Source organism: Poecilia reticulata, linkage group LG8, assembly GCF_000633615.1.
Source record: "Poecilia reticulata strain Guanapo linkage group LG8, Guppy_female_1.0+MT, whole genome shotgun sequence".
In the NCBI taxonomy this organism is placed as follows: domain Eukaryota; kingdom Metazoa; phylum Chordata; class Actinopteri; order Cyprinodontiformes; family Poeciliidae; genus Poecilia; species Poecilia reticulata.
In genome coordinates, this window is record NC_024338.1 from 25794954 (window position 1) to 25814680 (window position 19727).

Genomic DNA, 19727 nt, shown 5'->3' on the forward strand with positions numbered 1-19727 from the left:
TAGAAGTTGTATATAAATGCACTACAAACTTTTTTTCTCCTCTCCAAGGGTGCGAATACTTTTCTGAATTCTGTCATAGCTACTAGTAGCAGCGCCAGGTCACCTGCACGCCAGTTGGTCAGGTTTTAAATGCACATKGACGGCTCATCCAGCAGGTGGCACCGTTTGACTTAGTCCTATGATTCTCTCATATYTATTTAAATATTTGTTTTCATCTTCCATCAATGCTCCTTAATCACCCAGGAGAATACACCTTAATTAAAACTCTCATGAAAGAAGAAGAGGAATAAATKATMCASCTGGTTAATTTTTCAGAATGAACCTATGATCTATTAACTGACCAGCTGAACTGGAGTCAAGCTGCCCACCTCTCATATTGTGTAACTCTCTCCTCCTCTTTTCCTGCCCCTTTCCCTTCCTCTCTCTGCATCTCCAATACTCCCTCTTCTCTCTTTAACCATAACGTCCCACCAGAAGCGGTGTGTAGTGGACGGCTCCTGCGCTACTGGGCGACGCGTCAGTCGGAACACAGAGGCTGACCAGAGCGCACGGAGAAGAGCAGAGACTCATCGCTGTGATGTGAAATAACCAAGAAGACAGTGAGCTTTTCAGCAAGCGAACACCTACTGTGCAATAAAAGCAAAGAGGCAGCAGGTTTTTTTTTTTTTTTTTTGCTTGTGTGTTTGCCTTGGTTTTTCATAATTCCCAGGATCCGCTGTGCGCACTGAAGTGGCCATGGCGTATTTTACGCACTGCAGGTAACCAATCCGTTGGAGACTAAAACTCTAAACACATCATGGATTAAACTGCGACTGTTGCGCTAGTTAACACCAGACGGGCGGACATGGCAGCACTTCGGAGGAAATTTGGAGAAGAYTACCAGGTGGTTAACACCAACCGGGCAACTACTTTCTCTGCCCCGGTGAAGAAGAAACGCCAACGCTTCGTGGAGAAGAACGGCCGCTGCAACGTGCAGCACGGAAACCTCGGCGGGGAGACCAGCAGGTACCTTTCCGACCTGTTCACCACCCTGGTGGACCTGAAGTGGCGCTGGAACCTGCTCATCTTCATCCTCACCTACACCATCGCTTGGCTCGTCATGGCATCGATGTGGTGGATCATTGCTTACATCAGGGGGGATCTAAATCACGGCCACGATCCGTCCTACACCCCCTGCGTGGCGAACGTGTACAACTTCCCTTCTGCGTTCCTCTTTTTCATCGAGACCGAGGCCACCATCGGCTACGGCTACCGGTACATCACCGAGAAGTGCCCGGARGGGATCATCCTCTTCCTGTTCCAGTCGCTGCTGGGCTCCATCGTGGACGCCTTCCTCATCGGCTGCATGTTCATCAAAATGTCCCAGCCTAAGAAACGCGCGGAGACGCTCATGTTCAGCCAGGACGCGGTGATTTCCCAAAGAGACGGCAAACTCTGCCTCATGTTCCGAGTGGGCAACCTGCGCAACAGCCACATGGTGTCCGCGCAGATCAGGTGCAAACTCATAAAGGTAAGCAGAATGCGCAACTTAGCGCAACGCCAAGTGGAACAAGTCAAGTTTATTTGTGTAGCACAAATAAGCAACAAGTAAATTCAAAGTGCTTTACGTCATTAAAACATCAAACAGTCACCAATTATGAAACAAGCAAAAAAACATGACATTTTGTCAAGTGCCATAATCAAAATGATAAAATAAATACACATCAAATATGTCGATCTATGTTCCACTTATGCAAATGAAAGGCAGCTCTAAACAGCTGGGTTTTTAGACTAGATCTAGAGTACTCAGTGTTTCAGCTGTTTTGCAGTTTTCTGGAAGTTTGTCCCAGATTTGTGATGAATAGAAGCTGAATGCATCAGACATTCTGGGTTTTTTTCACAAAGCAATGCAGACGAGAGGCTGGTTGTACTTTACCCTACCCTGCTCTATTCTATGAATTAAACCTTTAAACGATTGTTTTCCTCTCATGCATGACACAGTTCTTTCATTTGCATAATATATATATATATATATATATATATATATATAAAAATCAGCCTCCCTTCATGTACAATGGCTGCGCTCTTGACTGACAGCTTATATCTGAAGAGACCTCATTCACTTTGGCTTCTTTGGGGGGRAAAAATAGCAGCTTCAAATAAAGCAAAGGTTAAAATTAACATTTGATCCTCAGCTGCAYGAAAACAGACCATTTTACACATGCACACCTTGTTTAACAAAGCAGACTTCAGGTAGAATTAGGATAATCCCCACGCATGAGGTTGGTTGGCAGATCTATAGGCTGGTAAACCTCAAACCATCAGGAACTGTGAGAAAAGGCAGTGATGGTTTATGACTGGAGAGCTGCAGACTGAACAGTCACCTCAGTTTCTTCACAAAAACTGGAGTTAATGTGACTGGTAGATGCAGAGAAAGTGAGGAGATCCCCAACGTTGGATGCAAGCTTCAACTGCAATCTTCGAAAACAGTTAAAAGAAGTTAAAACAGAAGGAAACGAACAACTCTACTAATGAAGAACTCAGCAGGCTTTTTTTTTATTTTGTAGTTAACACAGCTAATGAACCTCACACTCTGAAAATGAGCAGCAAAGCAGAAAATTACAACACAAACAGCGGCGAGGTCCGCTGGCTCTTCTTTTAATTATCACCACGGAGCTCCTTTCAGCCACATCCATGTTCGGTGAGCAAAATGGGCCATAAAAGAAGACAAACTGCATTAGCGATGTGCTTGGAGCTTGTTTATGTCTGTGTTCTCTTCCACACACAGCGCTGGTCAGCTTAATGATGCATGCATGCAGGCAGGCAGGCGGAGAGCAGGAGGCAGGGAGGATAGAGCTGCTCCACACTGAGGAGCAAGAAGGAGGCTAACAGACCCACAAACAGGAAGTAGAGTCACAAAACTGTAGCACAAATCTCCTATGAAGCAAAGTCTACAAACACCCTTTAATATGTGTGATATCATCTAAATAGTCTTGAAATGAAAAAAATTATAAAGCAAAAAATGGGAGTCCATGTTATKAACCTTTAAAYCCAGCATAGTCTGAAACKTCTTTTTTTGTCTTTGGAAAACTAGACATGAGCTTCTAAATCTTGCTGCAAACTGTACAAAATTTGCACAGTTCCTCTTTCTGTGAAAAAATAAATAAACATGGCAACCACCGTACACTTACATTTGCTCCAGGGCTTTGTGGTCTAACCTTGTTCTCTCGCTTCAAAGACTCTCTTACCCATACTGCAGCTCTGCCAGAGCGCAAATCACCAAAGAGACAAACAGATCAGGTGAGTCACTCTGGAAACAAATGCGTTGTTTGCTATGCAAATGCCTTTAAATATCACATGCCACATAAGTTTTTTGGATAAACGAAAAGTCATTCAAGCTGAATGCTGAACATGCACTTCCCTCTTGGAGATGTTGGTGGTGCTGTTGAGCTACAGCTCCGTCTCATTCAGGGCTCCAAGGAAAATACAAAGAAGAGAGAGGAGATATTTTAAAGCTGTTAGAGGGGGGAGGGGGTAAACTTTGACTCCAGCCTGATCCTAAACTGTGAGTAAATCAACAGCTGACACACTCCTGCAGTATATCAAATAATTTCACRTTTGAACTCATTTTAAATTGTGTTAGAAGTTCAAACTGAAACTAACATCATTGTACTTTGCCTCCAAGGAGGAACACTGTACTTTAAAGTGACCTCAAGCTACAGTTCTCCTGACTTTATATACATTTTTCAGTTTTTATTTTCCATCCATCCATTTTCTTTACACTCTTGTCCCTCAGTGGGGTCGGGAGGGTTGCTGGTGCCCATCTCCAGCTAACGTACCGGGCGAGAGGCGGGGTCAACCTGGACAGGTCACCAGTCTGTCGCAGGGCAACACAGAGACACACAGGACAAACAACCATGACCACACACACACACTCACACCTAGGGACAATTTGGAGAAGCCAATTAACCTGACAGTCATGTTTTTGGACTGTGGGAGGAAACCGGAGTACCAGGAGAAAACCCACCATGCACAGGGAGAACATGCGAACTCCATGCAGAAAGACCGGGCCGGGAATCAAACCCAGAACTTTCTTGCTGCAAGGCAACAGCTCTACCAACTGCGCCACTGTGCAGCCCCAGTTTTTATTTTGGCATAGATAATTTATGTTCTCAGTTTTAGCTCATTATATGTACCAGACAGTAATAACATGTTTTAAAGATTAGGATATCTGGAAAATACTTAATTCTGATACCACTGCTGAAAAGTGCAATGACGACTTTTATTGTGATTAACCCACGTTTTTTATTACTTTAATCTTTCCGTACCATTACACAATGTAATTGTTTGCAGAAAGAGCACTTAAAGCTCATGCCATTGACTGAATACGTCACTGATATCCAGAGCATGAATCCCTGAAGCTTGAAATTTAATAATCTACCAAATATTGGATCYAAGCAGTCCTTTGCAGCAGCGATACTGCACACACTGATACTGTGATTATGTTTGTGAGTCAATATATTGTGCAGCCTTATTAAAAATTATGAAAGCAAACATGAGTGCAATAGAATACATGCCAGCTTTACTGTAGAGCAGATGGGTRTCTGTCATGTCTGAGAAATGAAGTTGAACCCGGCACAACCTGACTGACAGCCTGACAGATGGATCATAAAATTGACTTTTCAACTATTATCAAMCTCTGCATGATTTTTCTCTGGAACATAACTACAAAATGTGCATATTTGTGGATTATTTTCTGAAATATTCAAAAGAAAAGGCAGCTTTGGGAGTTGAAATACCCGTCTGCAATGCTACTTGACATGCTATTAGCCATYGGTAGCAAAGCAGCCAATCCAGAAGCACCTTTCATCGATTGGCTATAGCTTCCAGGAGTGGAGTTAATAGCATCTTCACCAAAGTGATTTCTAATGTATGTATCAAAGCATATTAAAGGTTTGTTTAAAATAGGCAGTTTTTAGTGAGTTTATAGGGGGTCCCCAGTCTTTGGAGATTTCAGTTTAACTTAGTGACTGTGTCAATGTGTTTGTGAATAAAAAACATGCACCCTACACTGTGAGGATATTTTTCATAGATTCATATTATAAAAATGTGAAGAAATGTCACTTCACTGAGATACGACAAGCAGTTCCTCATGTTTCTCTTACATCTGACACAGACATGCAGAACAAAATTGGTTTTCTTCTTTTTTTTAGTGCAGACATGATCAGCACTGCTCTGTTCAACTGAAGGAAACAGAAAACCTGGGTGGGYTTTTGTGGTTTTCAGCTTTCTGTTTCTCACAGTTACTTACATGACGAATTGCTCTGCAGATTTTGGCAGACATTAATAAGGGTGCCTCCCTTATTAATCTGGCTCTTTGGTTGTCGATTGGCWCAAAATTAATTCTGGTTATCCAACCGAAAATACAATCCAAGTATCCACATCAGTGTTGATATCTATTAAAAATAAAGCCATTGAGTCAAGAAAATTGATGGAAGGTGGTTTATGATCATTCATAATTGAGTAAAACATAATAATTTMCTCCCTTTTACTATTTTCCCCCTTTTGATTATGTGTTAATTCTTTAATTTTAACACATTTAATCTAAAACTTTGATTAATTAGAAGTTGAGTAGGCCAGRAAATATTGCCAGAGATTATAAAACATTTTACATRACACTTATATTAAAAGAAACATTCTTGGAATAAGCAGAACTGTGGAAAGATGCAACTTTTTCTAACAGAAAATGATCAAAGCAATGCAGCCACTTTTAYTTAATGAAGGCAAATATGACCTTTACTAAGTATATCACTACTCAATATGTCATATTCAGCGGTGATATGTGGATAAAGCAGACAAAAGTGCTACTGTGTAGGATAAAAGCTGCAGTCTTTCATCACTCTGAGTGCAATCCATAGACCCACTGACCCTGTTTGGTTTGAAATGGGTCTGTAGCCATCTGTCTACGCCTTCATGCTGTGTGTTGGTTCTCCGCTTTGCCTTTTTTGATGYCCAGGACGCCAGAGTAAGACGTTTTGGCTCACATGTTTGGAGAGCAATCTGCCTCTCCGCTGGTCTGCAGGAGAGACCTGGTGGTGGAGACATTTTGCCAAAGTGTCAGCTTTGCTAAATAAAACATGAATATTTCCTGCACAGTGCAAAAAAGTTTATTCTATCAGTGTGATTATTCATAATTATCATAAACAATTGTGACTACGATAACTAATCATAGTTTGCCAAACACAATAACTAGTTTTCCACTGTTTCTATACGAACATTGAGTAAATATGAAAATATGATGGGCATACAATTACTAAACTACTGCCAAAAAAAGAAAATCATTCCAGGGATATATTTAATTATCTCTTATAGCTCTTACAATAGTTGCCGCAAATTATTGTGATAAAATTTCAAGTCCATGTTGCTACCTGGATTCAAACAAACACCAAATTTCTAGATCCAGTTCAAGAGATGTATTTCCAGTTTAACCCAAATTTAAATCACTTTTTACTCTTAAGTACCTCTTTTTTGATTTATGCAGTGTGCATTGAGTCTACACTGACAAGGAAAATGTTTGAATTGTAATGTGGGAAATGAAAAGATTGCCTTTTTATAGAAATCCGTCTAAAATGAAGAAAATAAAATTTTCTACTGAATTATTTTTTTTTTCCACTTGTCCTGATCTAGAGTGTGAAAATTCCAATTCAGTCAAAGCTACGACGGATCAGGTCAGATGATTTGGCCAAATTTACACACAAATTCAAATGAGAATGAAAACATTTTGAAGTTGCCATCTGCAGACACTTTGAACTATGAACAAAGTTTGTAGCTGATTACACAAAAAAATGGTCTGGAAAAGAAATTTGAAGGAAACATTCACAAGAATGCATGTTTGATCCTGTAAAACAAGATGGAAGCTCTTGTTTGGGCATCATGTCTGTAGCCTGCAGCCCTGCTGGGATGTAGTGGAGGATTGCTTGATGACAGGAGGCAGAAAATGGGGTGAAACAGACCAGTGAGAGCCGTCACCCACAGAGTGGCAGCTCTGTTGGGTGTCTGACAGCTTTGAAGGGCGTGCTGGTAAATAATCCTCCCCGAAATGTTAACTGGTTTTACTGGGAGGATGGATGGAGGGTGGGCATGTAAAGGACTATGTGGAACCCCCCCCCTCCCCTCCCCCCAGCTCAAATAGTCAAAGAAAGTTGGTACAAAAAAAATGAGTAACATGTTTGTTTTATGTATTTTCAGTACTTGAGAGGTGCAATCTATTTCAGGCGCAAGTGAAATATTCTCAGTATTGCTTTCCCAATACGAAACAGTTCCAACTGCATGATTGAGCGGAGGATTGCTGGAGAGAGCTCTGCAGGCATTGATTAGTCAGCCTCAAACCCAAAAATCATTTCAAATCTCTGCAGCTCAAGGCCCTACTATTCAAACTTTTTATTTTTATTTTTTTTTTACACAAGTTTTCACAACTTGTGCACAGCGTAGGTTTTCTGCTCACATCTGTCCAAGACATCTAAACTCTGTTCAGCTATCTGCATCAAACTGTTTCCAAACTGCAGGTTTTATTTTGACAAAAAGTGTGACGTCTTTTCCCCCGGTGAAGTATTTTGCAAGCAATACATCTGCAGAAGTTCGATTCTCTCCAGTCTGTGGATGTTTTCCTCCTACACACCCGTTCAAAAACACCGACGGTGTGCATGAACCTTCAAAACTGAAAAGACTAAAACGCCATTTCGTTTCTGATTTAGGAGCCTGTACAGTATAATTTCGAATGACATTTTGACACACCTCTCTGCTGCTAAGTGCCATACAAAGAACTAAAACATGCTTAAACAGGGGAAGGGGAACAAAAAAAGAGCACAAAGCCTAAAAAGAAAATGATTAGACTTCATATTTCAAGCACCATCCATTAGTGTCTAATTTTTAATATTGAAAGAACACAAGCCTCCACAGTAATCTTATTTTAGACACACTTACATAAAGTCTAGCCAATAAATAATGAGACACAGTGGCCAGGATTTCTTGTATCATTTCAAGATTTAATTTAAAGTTATTCAAGTGTTTGTGTGCAGAAGTTGTCTAACTATTACCGCATGTTTCACCAAGACATGTCCTTCCTTAGACCAAGGAAGACAAGTGCTTTAAAAACACCCGTCAGTTGTGTGCCAGTTAGCATTTCTGCCTCACATTTTGCATTTTCTATTAAATATTTTAGATATGTTTTATGAAAAAAATCCACATACGAGGGTTTTCCACTGAAAATAAAAAAATCTCACCAGGTATTTTTGTCAAGCTTTTAGTGCACAGTCTCCTAGTACACTTGAATTATGACAAAACTAATTTACAAGTAACTTTTTGTAAATGCATAGTTGCTTGTTTAAGAAAATAACTTTTTAATGTTTATGAAAAGATACTTGTTCTATTGGCAGATTATTTTGCTTATAAGTGAAAAACTCTGCCGTTGAAACTAGTAATTTTTCATCAATATTGAGAAATTTATTTTTTTTAAAAACAAGCTCAACTATCTTGCTGAAAAGTTGCTTGGGAATTACTTTTAACCTTAGTGTACTAAGACACTTGCACTAGAAACTAAACCAGAATACCTAGTAAGATTCAGTGTTTTTGCAGTGCGCTGTAACTTGAAATTTTATAGGAAAAATCTCAGAATAGATCAGGATCCTTTGACAAGCCGGACTGGGAAAGGATCTGAGTTTTCCTTGACATCACATACAGTGAGGAAGATGGTATGAGAGGTACAAAGATTTCCAAAGTTCACTGTTGGAGTTTCATTAATGCTACTAGGCGTTCAACTGGAATGGCGAGCTTTGATCAGACTTGACAATGACTAAGCTATTTGCCAACTAACACACAATAAAACATGGGCTCAATATTTGAGAAAAGATCCTCATACCTACTGCCGTGACCTTGTTACTCCTTGGAAAATAGACCGTCTTTGGGTATTTTATCAAGATAACGATCAAAAAGGTATGGATACACCAACACCCGACATAAAATCAGCATTCGTCTGTGGTAGAGTCACCATCGAGACTTGAACCCTATAGGAAATCTATGGATAGAGCAAAATAGAAGAGCATTAAGACACAGAGAGATCCAGAGAAATTGTTCAAGAGCGAATGGTGAATCTTTAAACTCACCATCTTTTGTTTCTGTTTATACTGAGTAATCCTGTTCTAGCAGAACGTATGGGCACTTTATTCTGGTTGTAAAGATCATTGAAATCTTCACGTCTTATGAGAATAAACAAAAAACAGCTACACTTCTACTGACATGCAAATGTAACAATTTCTCTCCAACACAAATGTCTAGTTCTTTTTCTGCACCATTTCCTTAAAAGCATTGAATAAAACGAATACAATGAGTTTGTTGTCCCATCCTCTGAGCTTCAGGATGGAAATCTGCTCTTTTGTTAGAACAGCATGTCAGATTCAAAAAAAAAAAAAAAAAAACAGTCGACAAGCTCGTCTATCTCTGAATCTCTGTGCAGGGGGGAGCGCAGCACTTTGCCATGGGGGCCCTATGTGAGGAGCTTCAACTGTCAGTATTTGCATACAGTCATCCATCTTCTAAATCTTAAGTGACAAAGACAGAAAATGAAATGCAGAACTTCCCAAAGCTATCCCGAGCTCACCCTCATGGAGGAAATGACACTAAACCGGATTCAGCAGCCTGGAAGGGCCAAACATTCGAACCAGCATCAAAGGCCTTCTCCTACTAAAAGGGGGGCATTTCACTGACATGCACAGGAGAGGGAAAAAAGCTRGTGTTTTCTGGCAATCCAAAGCGTGTTTACTCACCCCTCTTCCACAGTTTGTGTCTCAGACGGAGGCAGTGCAGAGTGAAATCCCCGGGAGGTCAGAATGATACTCGACTCTGAGTAATATGTCTGCAGGATGCACAAAGCTTGGATAAAAAAATAAGACCTGCACTAACACCAGCTATACAAGTGCATTGCTGCCACTCTTTTCACCTGGTGTGTGTGAGAGAGAAATACCTGGATAAGGCAACCTGACATGATCCTGAAACACTCATTTTGTTTGCTCATATAGTCTCAAACTGGTTCCTTGAACATAAGTTGACTTTGGTTCAGTGACCTTCATGGTTACCTGATCTCAATGCAGCAGACTTCTTTCAGGATGTGGTGAAACAGGAGGTTCAAGTCAAACTGCAACCAAAAAGTAAAAACCTGCTGTAAATGTACGATACGGTCGTCTCAATATGGGCAAAAATCAGAGGAATGACACCTTATTGTGTCTACAGTACAAACAAATAATGCAGAGGATCATTTCGGGTACTAGAAAGAGTAACTTAATAAAGATTAAATGTAAATAACTATTAAAAATAAAATAAAATAGTCATTTGGAGCAAGCACTACTGAATGACCTTTAGTAACCAATAGCTGATGTGAAATTTAAATTCTGTGTGGCACACACACACACACACACACACCCCCCCACACACACACACACACACACACACACACACACACACACACACACACACACACACACACACACAAATTAAAAAGGAAAACAATGCACTATTTTACATAAATATCCACTGAAGAATGCTTTTGCTACATCAGCAATGCAGCGCCATCTCTGATGAAATTATAAGTGTCACAATTACAATAGGGAGAGAAATCAAGGTACTATATTAACTACTTATCTAAATAAAATGAGAAAAAAATGCAGCAATGTTTTTAAGTTATTTTATTGTGGAACAAAAAAAAACCAGTAGAACCACCAGACATTTTAATCATATGCAATAAGAGTCTAAGTGCTTTTTCTTTACGTTGAAGCTTCAAACTTGTTTCACCGTAACATTATGAACTAATACTGGGATAAAATCAATATTTCAAACAGCAAGCAATAATCACAGCACTGGCAGTTTTCTGGGTTTGCAAACCTTAATGAAAATGTCTTTGTCATTATAAAGCAAAATTCTTATCATGCAAACATATTTTTTTCCACCATACCTTTGAACACTACGCTTACATCTCCCAGCCCCAATTTTGGTGTTTTAAACCAGAACAAAGACAAAAAGTTGACCTCTAGATGTGTATTTGCTCAAGCTGAGATAGCGATTGTTAGCTGGTTTATTTCTAACTGTGACTCAAATCCTTTAAATATTAAGAAATATTCTTAAGGTTTCCATATGTCACTGCTGTATGGATGAAGTAGATTACCACTGTGAAGAAGCTTATTGTGGAGGATGACAGGATTCGACACACAGATAACGAAGCCGAAATGCTACAGCGCTAATGTATCCTAAATAATGAAGCAGTAACGTATCCTCAAGGCTGGACTAAATGGTTTAAGGTAACCCTGTGGCACCAATCAGCCTCCTTACATATTTTTTACTTTATTTAAAAATATCAAGTACTTCAGCACTACTATTTGACCTTTTTGTAAATACTTCCTTTAACTTTTTATGCCATAGCTACATAAATGCTAAAATGCTAAAAACTGCATAGTTTGTGAGAAGTGATTCTTGTAAAACTTCATGAATATTTTCTTGTTTGTTTGGAAGGGAGCAGAGATGGGATGCATGTATTTGTGTGGGAGATGATAAAGAAGCTGTGAGCGGTGCAGAGGTGGAGATTTTTGTGTAGGAGGATTGCTCGTGCATGTATTCAGAAACACTTTCTGGCAAAAAAGAAAAAAGTAAAAAAAAAAGGTAAGAACCACGTTGTTGGGCATCCAGAAAGAATGATTAGTTTTGGAGCAAACCTGCAAATCTGGTGTATGGAAATGATTTAAATAAGGAGCTGGAATATTCAGAACTTCATCATGAGGGAAGCAAACATTTTATTAGGTGTTCATTCTTCTGAGACTAATGAAACTGTCTGAAAATCCTGAATGCTTGGCATCTAAGTCACTGATATATGCACTGATGTCATGCATGTAGACAAAATTATTTAGAATATGAATCAATGTCCATACAATTATTTCATGATATTAATTGTAGAAGTCTTTCCCAAAAAAATTGCCTAAAAAGTGCAAGTATAATCTTTATAAACAGAAKTTTGTGTTTATTTTCCTCTTTATTTTCACTGACTTCAAATTAAACTAAAAAAAACCTCATCTGTGATGCTTTCTACTTAATGCCTCTTCCTTCTTTTGCTCCCATTTTGGTTTTCATTGTTCTCCTCCAGTCTCGTCAGACGCCTGAAGGAGAGTTCCTGCCACTGGACCAGTGTGAGCTGGACGTCGGCTTCGGGACGGGAGCAGACCAGCTCTTCCTGGTGTCTCCTCTCACAATCTGCCATGAAATAAATCCCAAAAGTCCGTTTTTCGACTTATCTCAGCGCTCCCTCATGAACGAACAATTTGAGATCGTCGTTATCCTGGAGGGCATCGTGGAGACCACGGGTGAGAAAGCCGTYCCTGTTACCGCTTTTCTGCTGCCACCGATTCCYATCTTCAGTATTCACACAGCGTTAAAATGTAAATATTAACTTATTTTTCTATTTTTCATGTTWAAAAAAAAGAGAAGAGRAAGAATGACATGTGGATGAATTATGAGGAATATTTTATTACTCCATAATCAGTTTAAGCCCACTGTATGCATAATAAATGCCTGTGGTCACAGAAGTGTGCATCACTGTGATGAATGTGCTGAGTTTCCATGCAGCATTTCTCTGATGACGGTTAGAAGCAGGAGTTGGTGWACAGCCTGCTTACTGCAGAGAAAATCCTCAGCAGCAACACTGATCCCCCTGTTGCATATTTAACAKGACGATTCCTCCCTACAGTCCAATGCAAATAAATTCATCTTCCCTCTTCTGCGCCGACTCCATCCACTCTGCCACTTTTGTAGTGGAGACAACAGAGCTCAGGAGGAGGCAGGAGGGAAGGATCAGCGTGAAAGCAACAGCTCGTCTTATTAACATCGCAGCGCTGCTGAGAAGCTGAGAAGGAAATATGTTAAAATACTCAAACTGCAACACCTACACAAGGACTCATGCACATCTTGCAGGTCCTGACATTTCATTTTCTTCTTAACCCAGACAGCATAGCAGGCAGATCATTTATAATTGTTAGCAAAAAGTACAAACATTAAAGGCTTTCGACTTCATTTCAAACTAATACAATCTGAATTTGACTTTTAAACTGAACAAAATTGTTTGGATTCCACTTATGCATTAAAGTCACAAATAAATAATAGCCAGGGTAAAGATGTATCCTCCTAAAATACACAGAAATAGAAAAACGCCACCGCTAACCATATACACACACACACAAGCCCAAAGCACTGACATTTTTACCAATATATTTCTAACATTTTTGTAGTGGTCCAGCAAGTGTTTCCATTTAAATCTGGACAAAGCTAAAGCTTAGGCTCTTCAAATTTTAAGCACYTGGATGTCATCATCAAAAATAAATGGTAAAAAGTACCACTAGAAACGTGWAAATGCTAGTCAGAAATTGCCGTATTTTTCGGACTATAAGCTGCTACTTTTTTCCCCCACGCTTTGAACCTTGCGGCCCAGTGCAGCGTTTCTGTGGATTTCTCTTCAACCACCAGGGGGCTCTTTAGCAGGAAGTGAGTCATTGGAAGTCAAAATTGGAAATCGAAGAAGAAAGTGCTAATTTTCGTTTAGAACAAGCTAGCAGCAGGCGCAACGGAGAAATGTTTTCAAACTCATACCCCCTTATAAAGTACACAACATGAAGAAGTTCATATGACGCAGCTTTAAGTCGAACGCTATCAATACGGATCAATASCCGCTGCATGTAAGCTTGGCGTGAACGAATCCATGGCTCGGCATTGGAGACGCAGGGCTGCATCATCCTTAATAGCAGATTTATTCAGATTTATTTTCCTTGTGGAAAACCGAGAGCAGCGGAGAAACCAGCGGCTTATAGCCAGGTGCGGTTTATATATATGTTTCCAGTTTTTTTTTTGTTTGTTTTGTTTTTTAAACTTTGTGGGTGCGGCTTATAGTGGGGTGAGCTCTATAGTCCGGAAAATACACACAGGGTCTGACTTCTGTAAWGCTAATGAAGAGTTTCCCATTGGTTAAGAAGGATGTAAATAATTTTAAACAAGCATTTTTATGAAATCCCTGTATCATTTCTAACCAGAAGAATGGCYAATGTCTAAATGTCTAAATCTGAATAACTTTGCTCTCAGCTGCACCATATAGTTGAACTGAGTGGTTTGCGCCTCAAATCTAACGTCATATAAAAGTTTAATTTTGCTCTGATGAGCAAAAACATTTTAAATGACAAAACAAAATCACCTGTTATGAGGTGAAACATTTCATTAAGTAAATGTCACACAAACAGCAGGATGAATMAAAAAAATTGGCAACAAAAAAGTCTATGAAGAAATCGCCAAATAAACCAGTTAAATATCTGTTCCTGACAGAACAATACAACCCAGAAATTTCCACTTTGCCTGAAACTCAACACAAGCCTCAGAACCTTGGTTCATGCATCCCAAAGCTAAGATTCAGTGAAAGCTGCTGCCAGAAATGTTCACAAGAACCTTCTTCTGGGATGTCCGGCTTGCTGTCTGCCAAGTATTTGTGTTGCTGGGGGGCTTTTATTTTTATGCAAGATGCAGTGAACATTATCCAGGTGGGTGGATACCCATATGATGCCTGAGAGATGAAGCTAAAATGGCATGCCTGTCAGGCACAAAACCCACAAKCCTCCATTGCTCCTGTATTGCTGTTGTCATGTGTGTTGACCAAAATRGGGGGAGGGGTGGAAAAATCCAAAACAGCCCTCTTCAAATAACAAAAGTGCTTGAAAATTAACACAGCGCTCATCGTTGTAATCAGAGCCAAGACTTTARGCTAAMGCACTTTTAAAAAKTGACCTTTGAGGTAATGTAGGGCTGTTAAATGGTTTTGTTAGATGAAGTGTGGTGAGCCGGGAATAGAATCAGGCTATGACATAACACTGCACCCATCGTCGCTCAGAGGTACGCGATAATACTCCTACTCTTCAGCTAACCGCAGAGCTCCACAGAAACTCAGACTGCAGCACACAAATTACAGCTGTGCACTTATTGATCATCATAAACCTCCGAAACAATTATTCTTCTAAATGAAATAAATATGAGARATTTTACAGCACGTTGCAAAAATAATCTCCACTGGGAGAATTGTTGTACGTCTTTTCTCTAGARTGCAGCAAAAGCACAAAGTGAGTAGAATTGAGACTTAAAACGCCAGTCAGTCCATTGCAAACTTAATATTAATATTTATAAATGACCATTTTTTTCTTTGGACATTGACCCAATTTCAGTTTGGTGCATGAAAGGAATTCATTATTTTAATTCACTTATACCAATAAAACTAACAAAATGAGCAGACAGGGAAAGGTTTAATGAAAACCTTCCAAAAAACAGTATTGATGAAGATTACAAGGAARCTTGGCTTGTTCACAAACCAGTCTGAATTGACTACGACGGGTTTAGAACTTCTGCAGGTCATTATATCTTATTCTGTGCTTCTTGCTGCTTCAATAAAGAATACCAGCTGGCAGATGAAGAGTTACTTGCAAACATATTTTTGCCACTTGAAGTTTTTTTCAGATTTTGTCACATTAAAACATCAAACTACAATGTCTTTCATCTTTTAGGGACTTTATGTGACAGAGCAGCAAAAAGTAGGGCAAACATGTGAAGTGGAAGAAAGTAAAAATCTTATAGCACCATCTGCTACAATTAAGGCCGCAACTGGTAATTGCTATTTCTCTAATAGCTTTGCAGATGTGCAGACTGAAATGATTGGTTTTAGATCCGGACTTTGACTGGGCCAGTTAAACACATCAGTATGTTTTGATCTAAACTAGTCCGCTGTAGTTCTGGCTGAGTGTTGAGGGTCTCTGTCCTGCTGGAAGTCGAGACTCCGCCTCAGTTTCAAGTCCTTTTCAGCCTCAAGCAGGTGGTTGTAGACTTGACTTACATCTGGSCTCCCCATCAACTGATCAGCTGCTGCTTCAGAAAGCATTTTTATGGTAGGTTCAGAGCGATAAACTGTTTTAGTTTCCACCTTAAAAAGCCATTTGAATGTCTGCCAGGAAGCTCCGTTTCAGTTTCCTCTGACCAGGCTACCAACAATGGCTTTTTGTTTTTCAAACTCTTCCATGTAGGTCAGATTTATTCTTCTGTTTCTTAGGTTAAACCAGAATTTTTTATTTTTTTTATCGGAAGCTCATTTCACTTTCCCCCAGTGTGGAGTCAAATGCAACCACCTCCGTTTAGCTCTGCTCTCTTTTAACCACAAGACAACATAGCAACCTCAGTGTGGTTGCTGTCAAAACTAAACTGTAAATCTTCTGCCATACCCTCACCGTCAAAGAAAATACAGAGTTCAAGTCCACATGAGGGAGCAGCGCACATTAAAACCTCTGATGTGTGTATTTGAGTGGCTGCTGACTGAAGTTATTCAACTTCACTTCCAGTTTCTAGTGAAAATATCTTCGTATGCTTGATATACAAGACAAAACTTACTTACAAGTAACATTTCAGCAGGATATAAGTGCTTGTTTTAAGTGAAGGATTCCTTAATATTGATTTTAAAAAAGTCCTAAGTTCCTCTGAAAGATTATTTTACTTTTAACAAAACATTCTTCCCATAAGTGAAATAATCTGACAGTGGGACTAGTAATTTTTCATCAATATCATGGAATTATTGACTTAAAACAAGCACTTATGTTGCTGAAAAGTTATTTGTTAGCTAGTTTAGTCTTATTTCAAGTGTACCCATTCATTTGCACTAGAAACTAGACAAAAAATACTTGGTAAGATTTTGTCTTTGCTGTGGTTTTACTGGTTGTCATCACGTCTAACAATGCACACTAATCACAATCCTAATTTACACTGGCAGCGGAAAATTAGATAAACTCACAACACGGTTCTACAAACTGCAGCCCGGAAAGATTTCACTTATTCCAACCGTATATAAAGACGCTTTGCTTCTTGCAATGTCATCCTTGTTATTTCACTACAGTACATTAGGCATGCTTTGTGACTAGAAAGACAGGAATATATTAGGTTTAAAGAGCTTGTACTTGCTTTCCTGAACTGAGACRTCCATTAAATGCAGTTTAGAATGGCTTTTCATGTTATTAATTTGTTTTTGAGTAATAAGTGCATCCCTCCATACAGGCATGCTTAATTTGGACCTCACTAATTGAAAGTCACTGAGATAATTACTCATCCATCACTGTTTTGCAGGTATGACGTGCCAAGCGCGGACGTCATACACTGAAGACGAGGTTTTATGGGGCCACCGCTTCCTGCCCGTCATGTCTCTGGAGGAAGGCTTCTTCAGAGTGGACTACTCTCAGTTCCACAGCACGTTTGAGGTGCCGACACCGCCATACAGCGTCAAAGAGCAGGAGGAGAAAAACTCGTTGCCTTCACCTCTGTCCACTCCCACCCCCGCACTGACTGAGAGCCACGGCGCCCGGCGAGACCGGGTGTTTTCCGTGGATTGCATCAACACTTCAGAGGAGAGGGGCCGTCAGGGAGGAGCGGGCGGCCGGCTGCCGAGCAAGCTGCAGAGGATGAGCTCGTCGGGGAAGGAGGACCTGCAGAGGAAGGTGCTTTTGCTCAGCTCCCAGCATGCGGAGAAGGCGTGCAGCACAGGGGACCTCCCCATGAAGCTGCAGAGGCTCAGCTCCTCCCCCAGCCCYGGAGCACAAAATCGGCTGCAACTCAAGTCTCTCAAAGTGGGCTTTGAGCCCATGACGCAGTCGACAGGAGACCTGTACCAGCGCAGCCCAACCACCACGCTGTCACCCACTCCGGTGCCCATGCACAGCCCCCTTCTGTCAGCCGGAGGGAGGCTGGAGGACAACCTGCCACCAAAGCTACGAAAAATGAATGCTGACCGCTGAAACCTGGACAAGAACAACCAAACACGAGAAGGTGCTGCATACAGAAAACAACAAAAGCAATTATAAGAAGGACTTGCAGGCAACTTGTGGGTCTTTCTTGCTTTGAGAACAAACTACTACTGGAAATACTGTGATTTCTGTGGGAATAGACTAAAGACGCGTATTTACTGGATCATTCTGAGAAGAGTTGTGCATGTCTACAATAAATCTATTGTTTTATTTATGCACCACTATACTCAATAGTCAATCTTAGTTTTAATTAAGTATAAATTATATTAAAATTAAAATAAATACAGTTTGATATTCTCTGCCTTGTCCGATTCCTGATGTTTTAGCTGAAACCATGAGGTAAGTGTCATTACAAGACCTTATTTAACGCCTTAAGTATATATGATGAGATGAAATGGACATTAAAATTGGATTACAAAACTGCCACTCAGTCAGGAAGATCCAAGAGGGAAATAATGAAATAGATTTTCTTAAAAGTTGTTACAAATTTATTGACRTATTCAAAACTTTCAAAAACCTTTTCCTGTTGTTGGGATCAGAATCAGATTTATTGGCTAGGATTGTGCACACAAACAAATCATACAACCTTAGTTTCACATGCTAAAGCGCTACATAAATTACACAAATATTAAACTTTAGAGGAAGTAAAATACAAGTCAAAGAAACAATATGTAAAACCTTTCTATGTATAGCCGTCTTTTTTTCAGTTTTGAAGAAAGTCAGGTTGGAAAAGTGAAATTAAGCTTACAGAGGTTACCTACAAAATGCACAATTCAAGAGGGAAAAAATCTTTTTGATGTAGAAATGGAAAGAATAATGAAATAACCTGGTTGCATAAGCGCACACCATCTTGAACTGTGTGCACCTTTTGATCTAATTTCAATATTTAGCTTTGTGAAAACTTTGAAGTGCTACTGTTAGCTTGGTCACTGAGGCATTAAATTAACAAACTATCCAAACAACTGGGCACAAAGTCCTAGCTTCCAACAAAAACCTTTGTTTCTCTGAGTCTTTCAGCTTAGTGTGACTACAGCAGTTAGAAACAGAGACACAGGGACCATAATAAAGCAACACTGCAGAACCGCCCAGCTGCACATCTGGGGTCAGCCTCTCTCAAGTATCACCAGGACCTCGGCTTTCATTTTACTACAGCACAAAAAAAAAAAGAAAGAAAAATCAATGATAGAGAGAGTTTCCTCTGCCAGGCCAGTCCTGACAAACAGAGCAACCCAGAACCCCCACTACCATTATCAATCCACAGCTTCAAGCACCCACTCACTTTACACCGAGCCTAAACTGCTTCCTACTGTCATCCTGTGATCTGGCTGCAAACAGAGGCGAGTGTGTTTGGTTGCTCATCCAGTTCTCATGCTGTGTTTTTGATTTTTACCAAATAACACCAATGAAACAGCTTCATTATGAGGAAGAACACATCAAGCATAACGACAGAAGGAAAATAATTATGTGCAACTAGAAAAGTGACATACTGTTTTCTTCTACACATCCTAATTAACAAAGATGCTCAGTGTCGGGTTTAATGCACGAAACTGGCATGTGAACAGCCTTAATCTAGTTATATATATATACATATATATATATTAATTACATTTTTATGACTCAACTGACTACTGAGTATGTCTGAGTGCAGAAACAAAGGAAGAAATGCCTCTAACTGGAATTTTATTAACATTGCAAAGGGATTTTCAAACTTTCCAAAACTAGCAATCAAATTCAAAGCAACACTATCAAATATGGATTGCATGCTTATTATATTAACTCTTATTGGGTACCGCAGCTTATAGCAGTAACATAATCTCACACTAAAGAAAAGGAAACAATCTAAATGTGTGT

At 39.8% G+C, this 19727-nt stretch overlaps 1 protein-coding gene across 1 annotated transcript; it reads left to right on the top strand.

Moving 5' to 3' along the window:
* Positions 1–281: 281 nt before the first annotated feature.
* kcnj19a (potassium inwardly rectifying channel subfamily J member 19a) lies at positions 282–18173 on the top strand. The gene is made up of 3 exons (XM_008417034.2): positions 282–1510; positions 12161–12377; positions 17203–18173. The coding sequence occupies exons 1-3, from the start codon at positions 845–847 to the stop codon at positions 17865–17867; spliced, it is 1548 nt and encodes a 515-aa protein (XP_008415256.1). The 5' UTR covers positions 282–844; the 3' UTR covers positions 17868–18173.
* The last annotated feature ends 1554 nt before the right edge of the window (positions 18174–19727 follow it).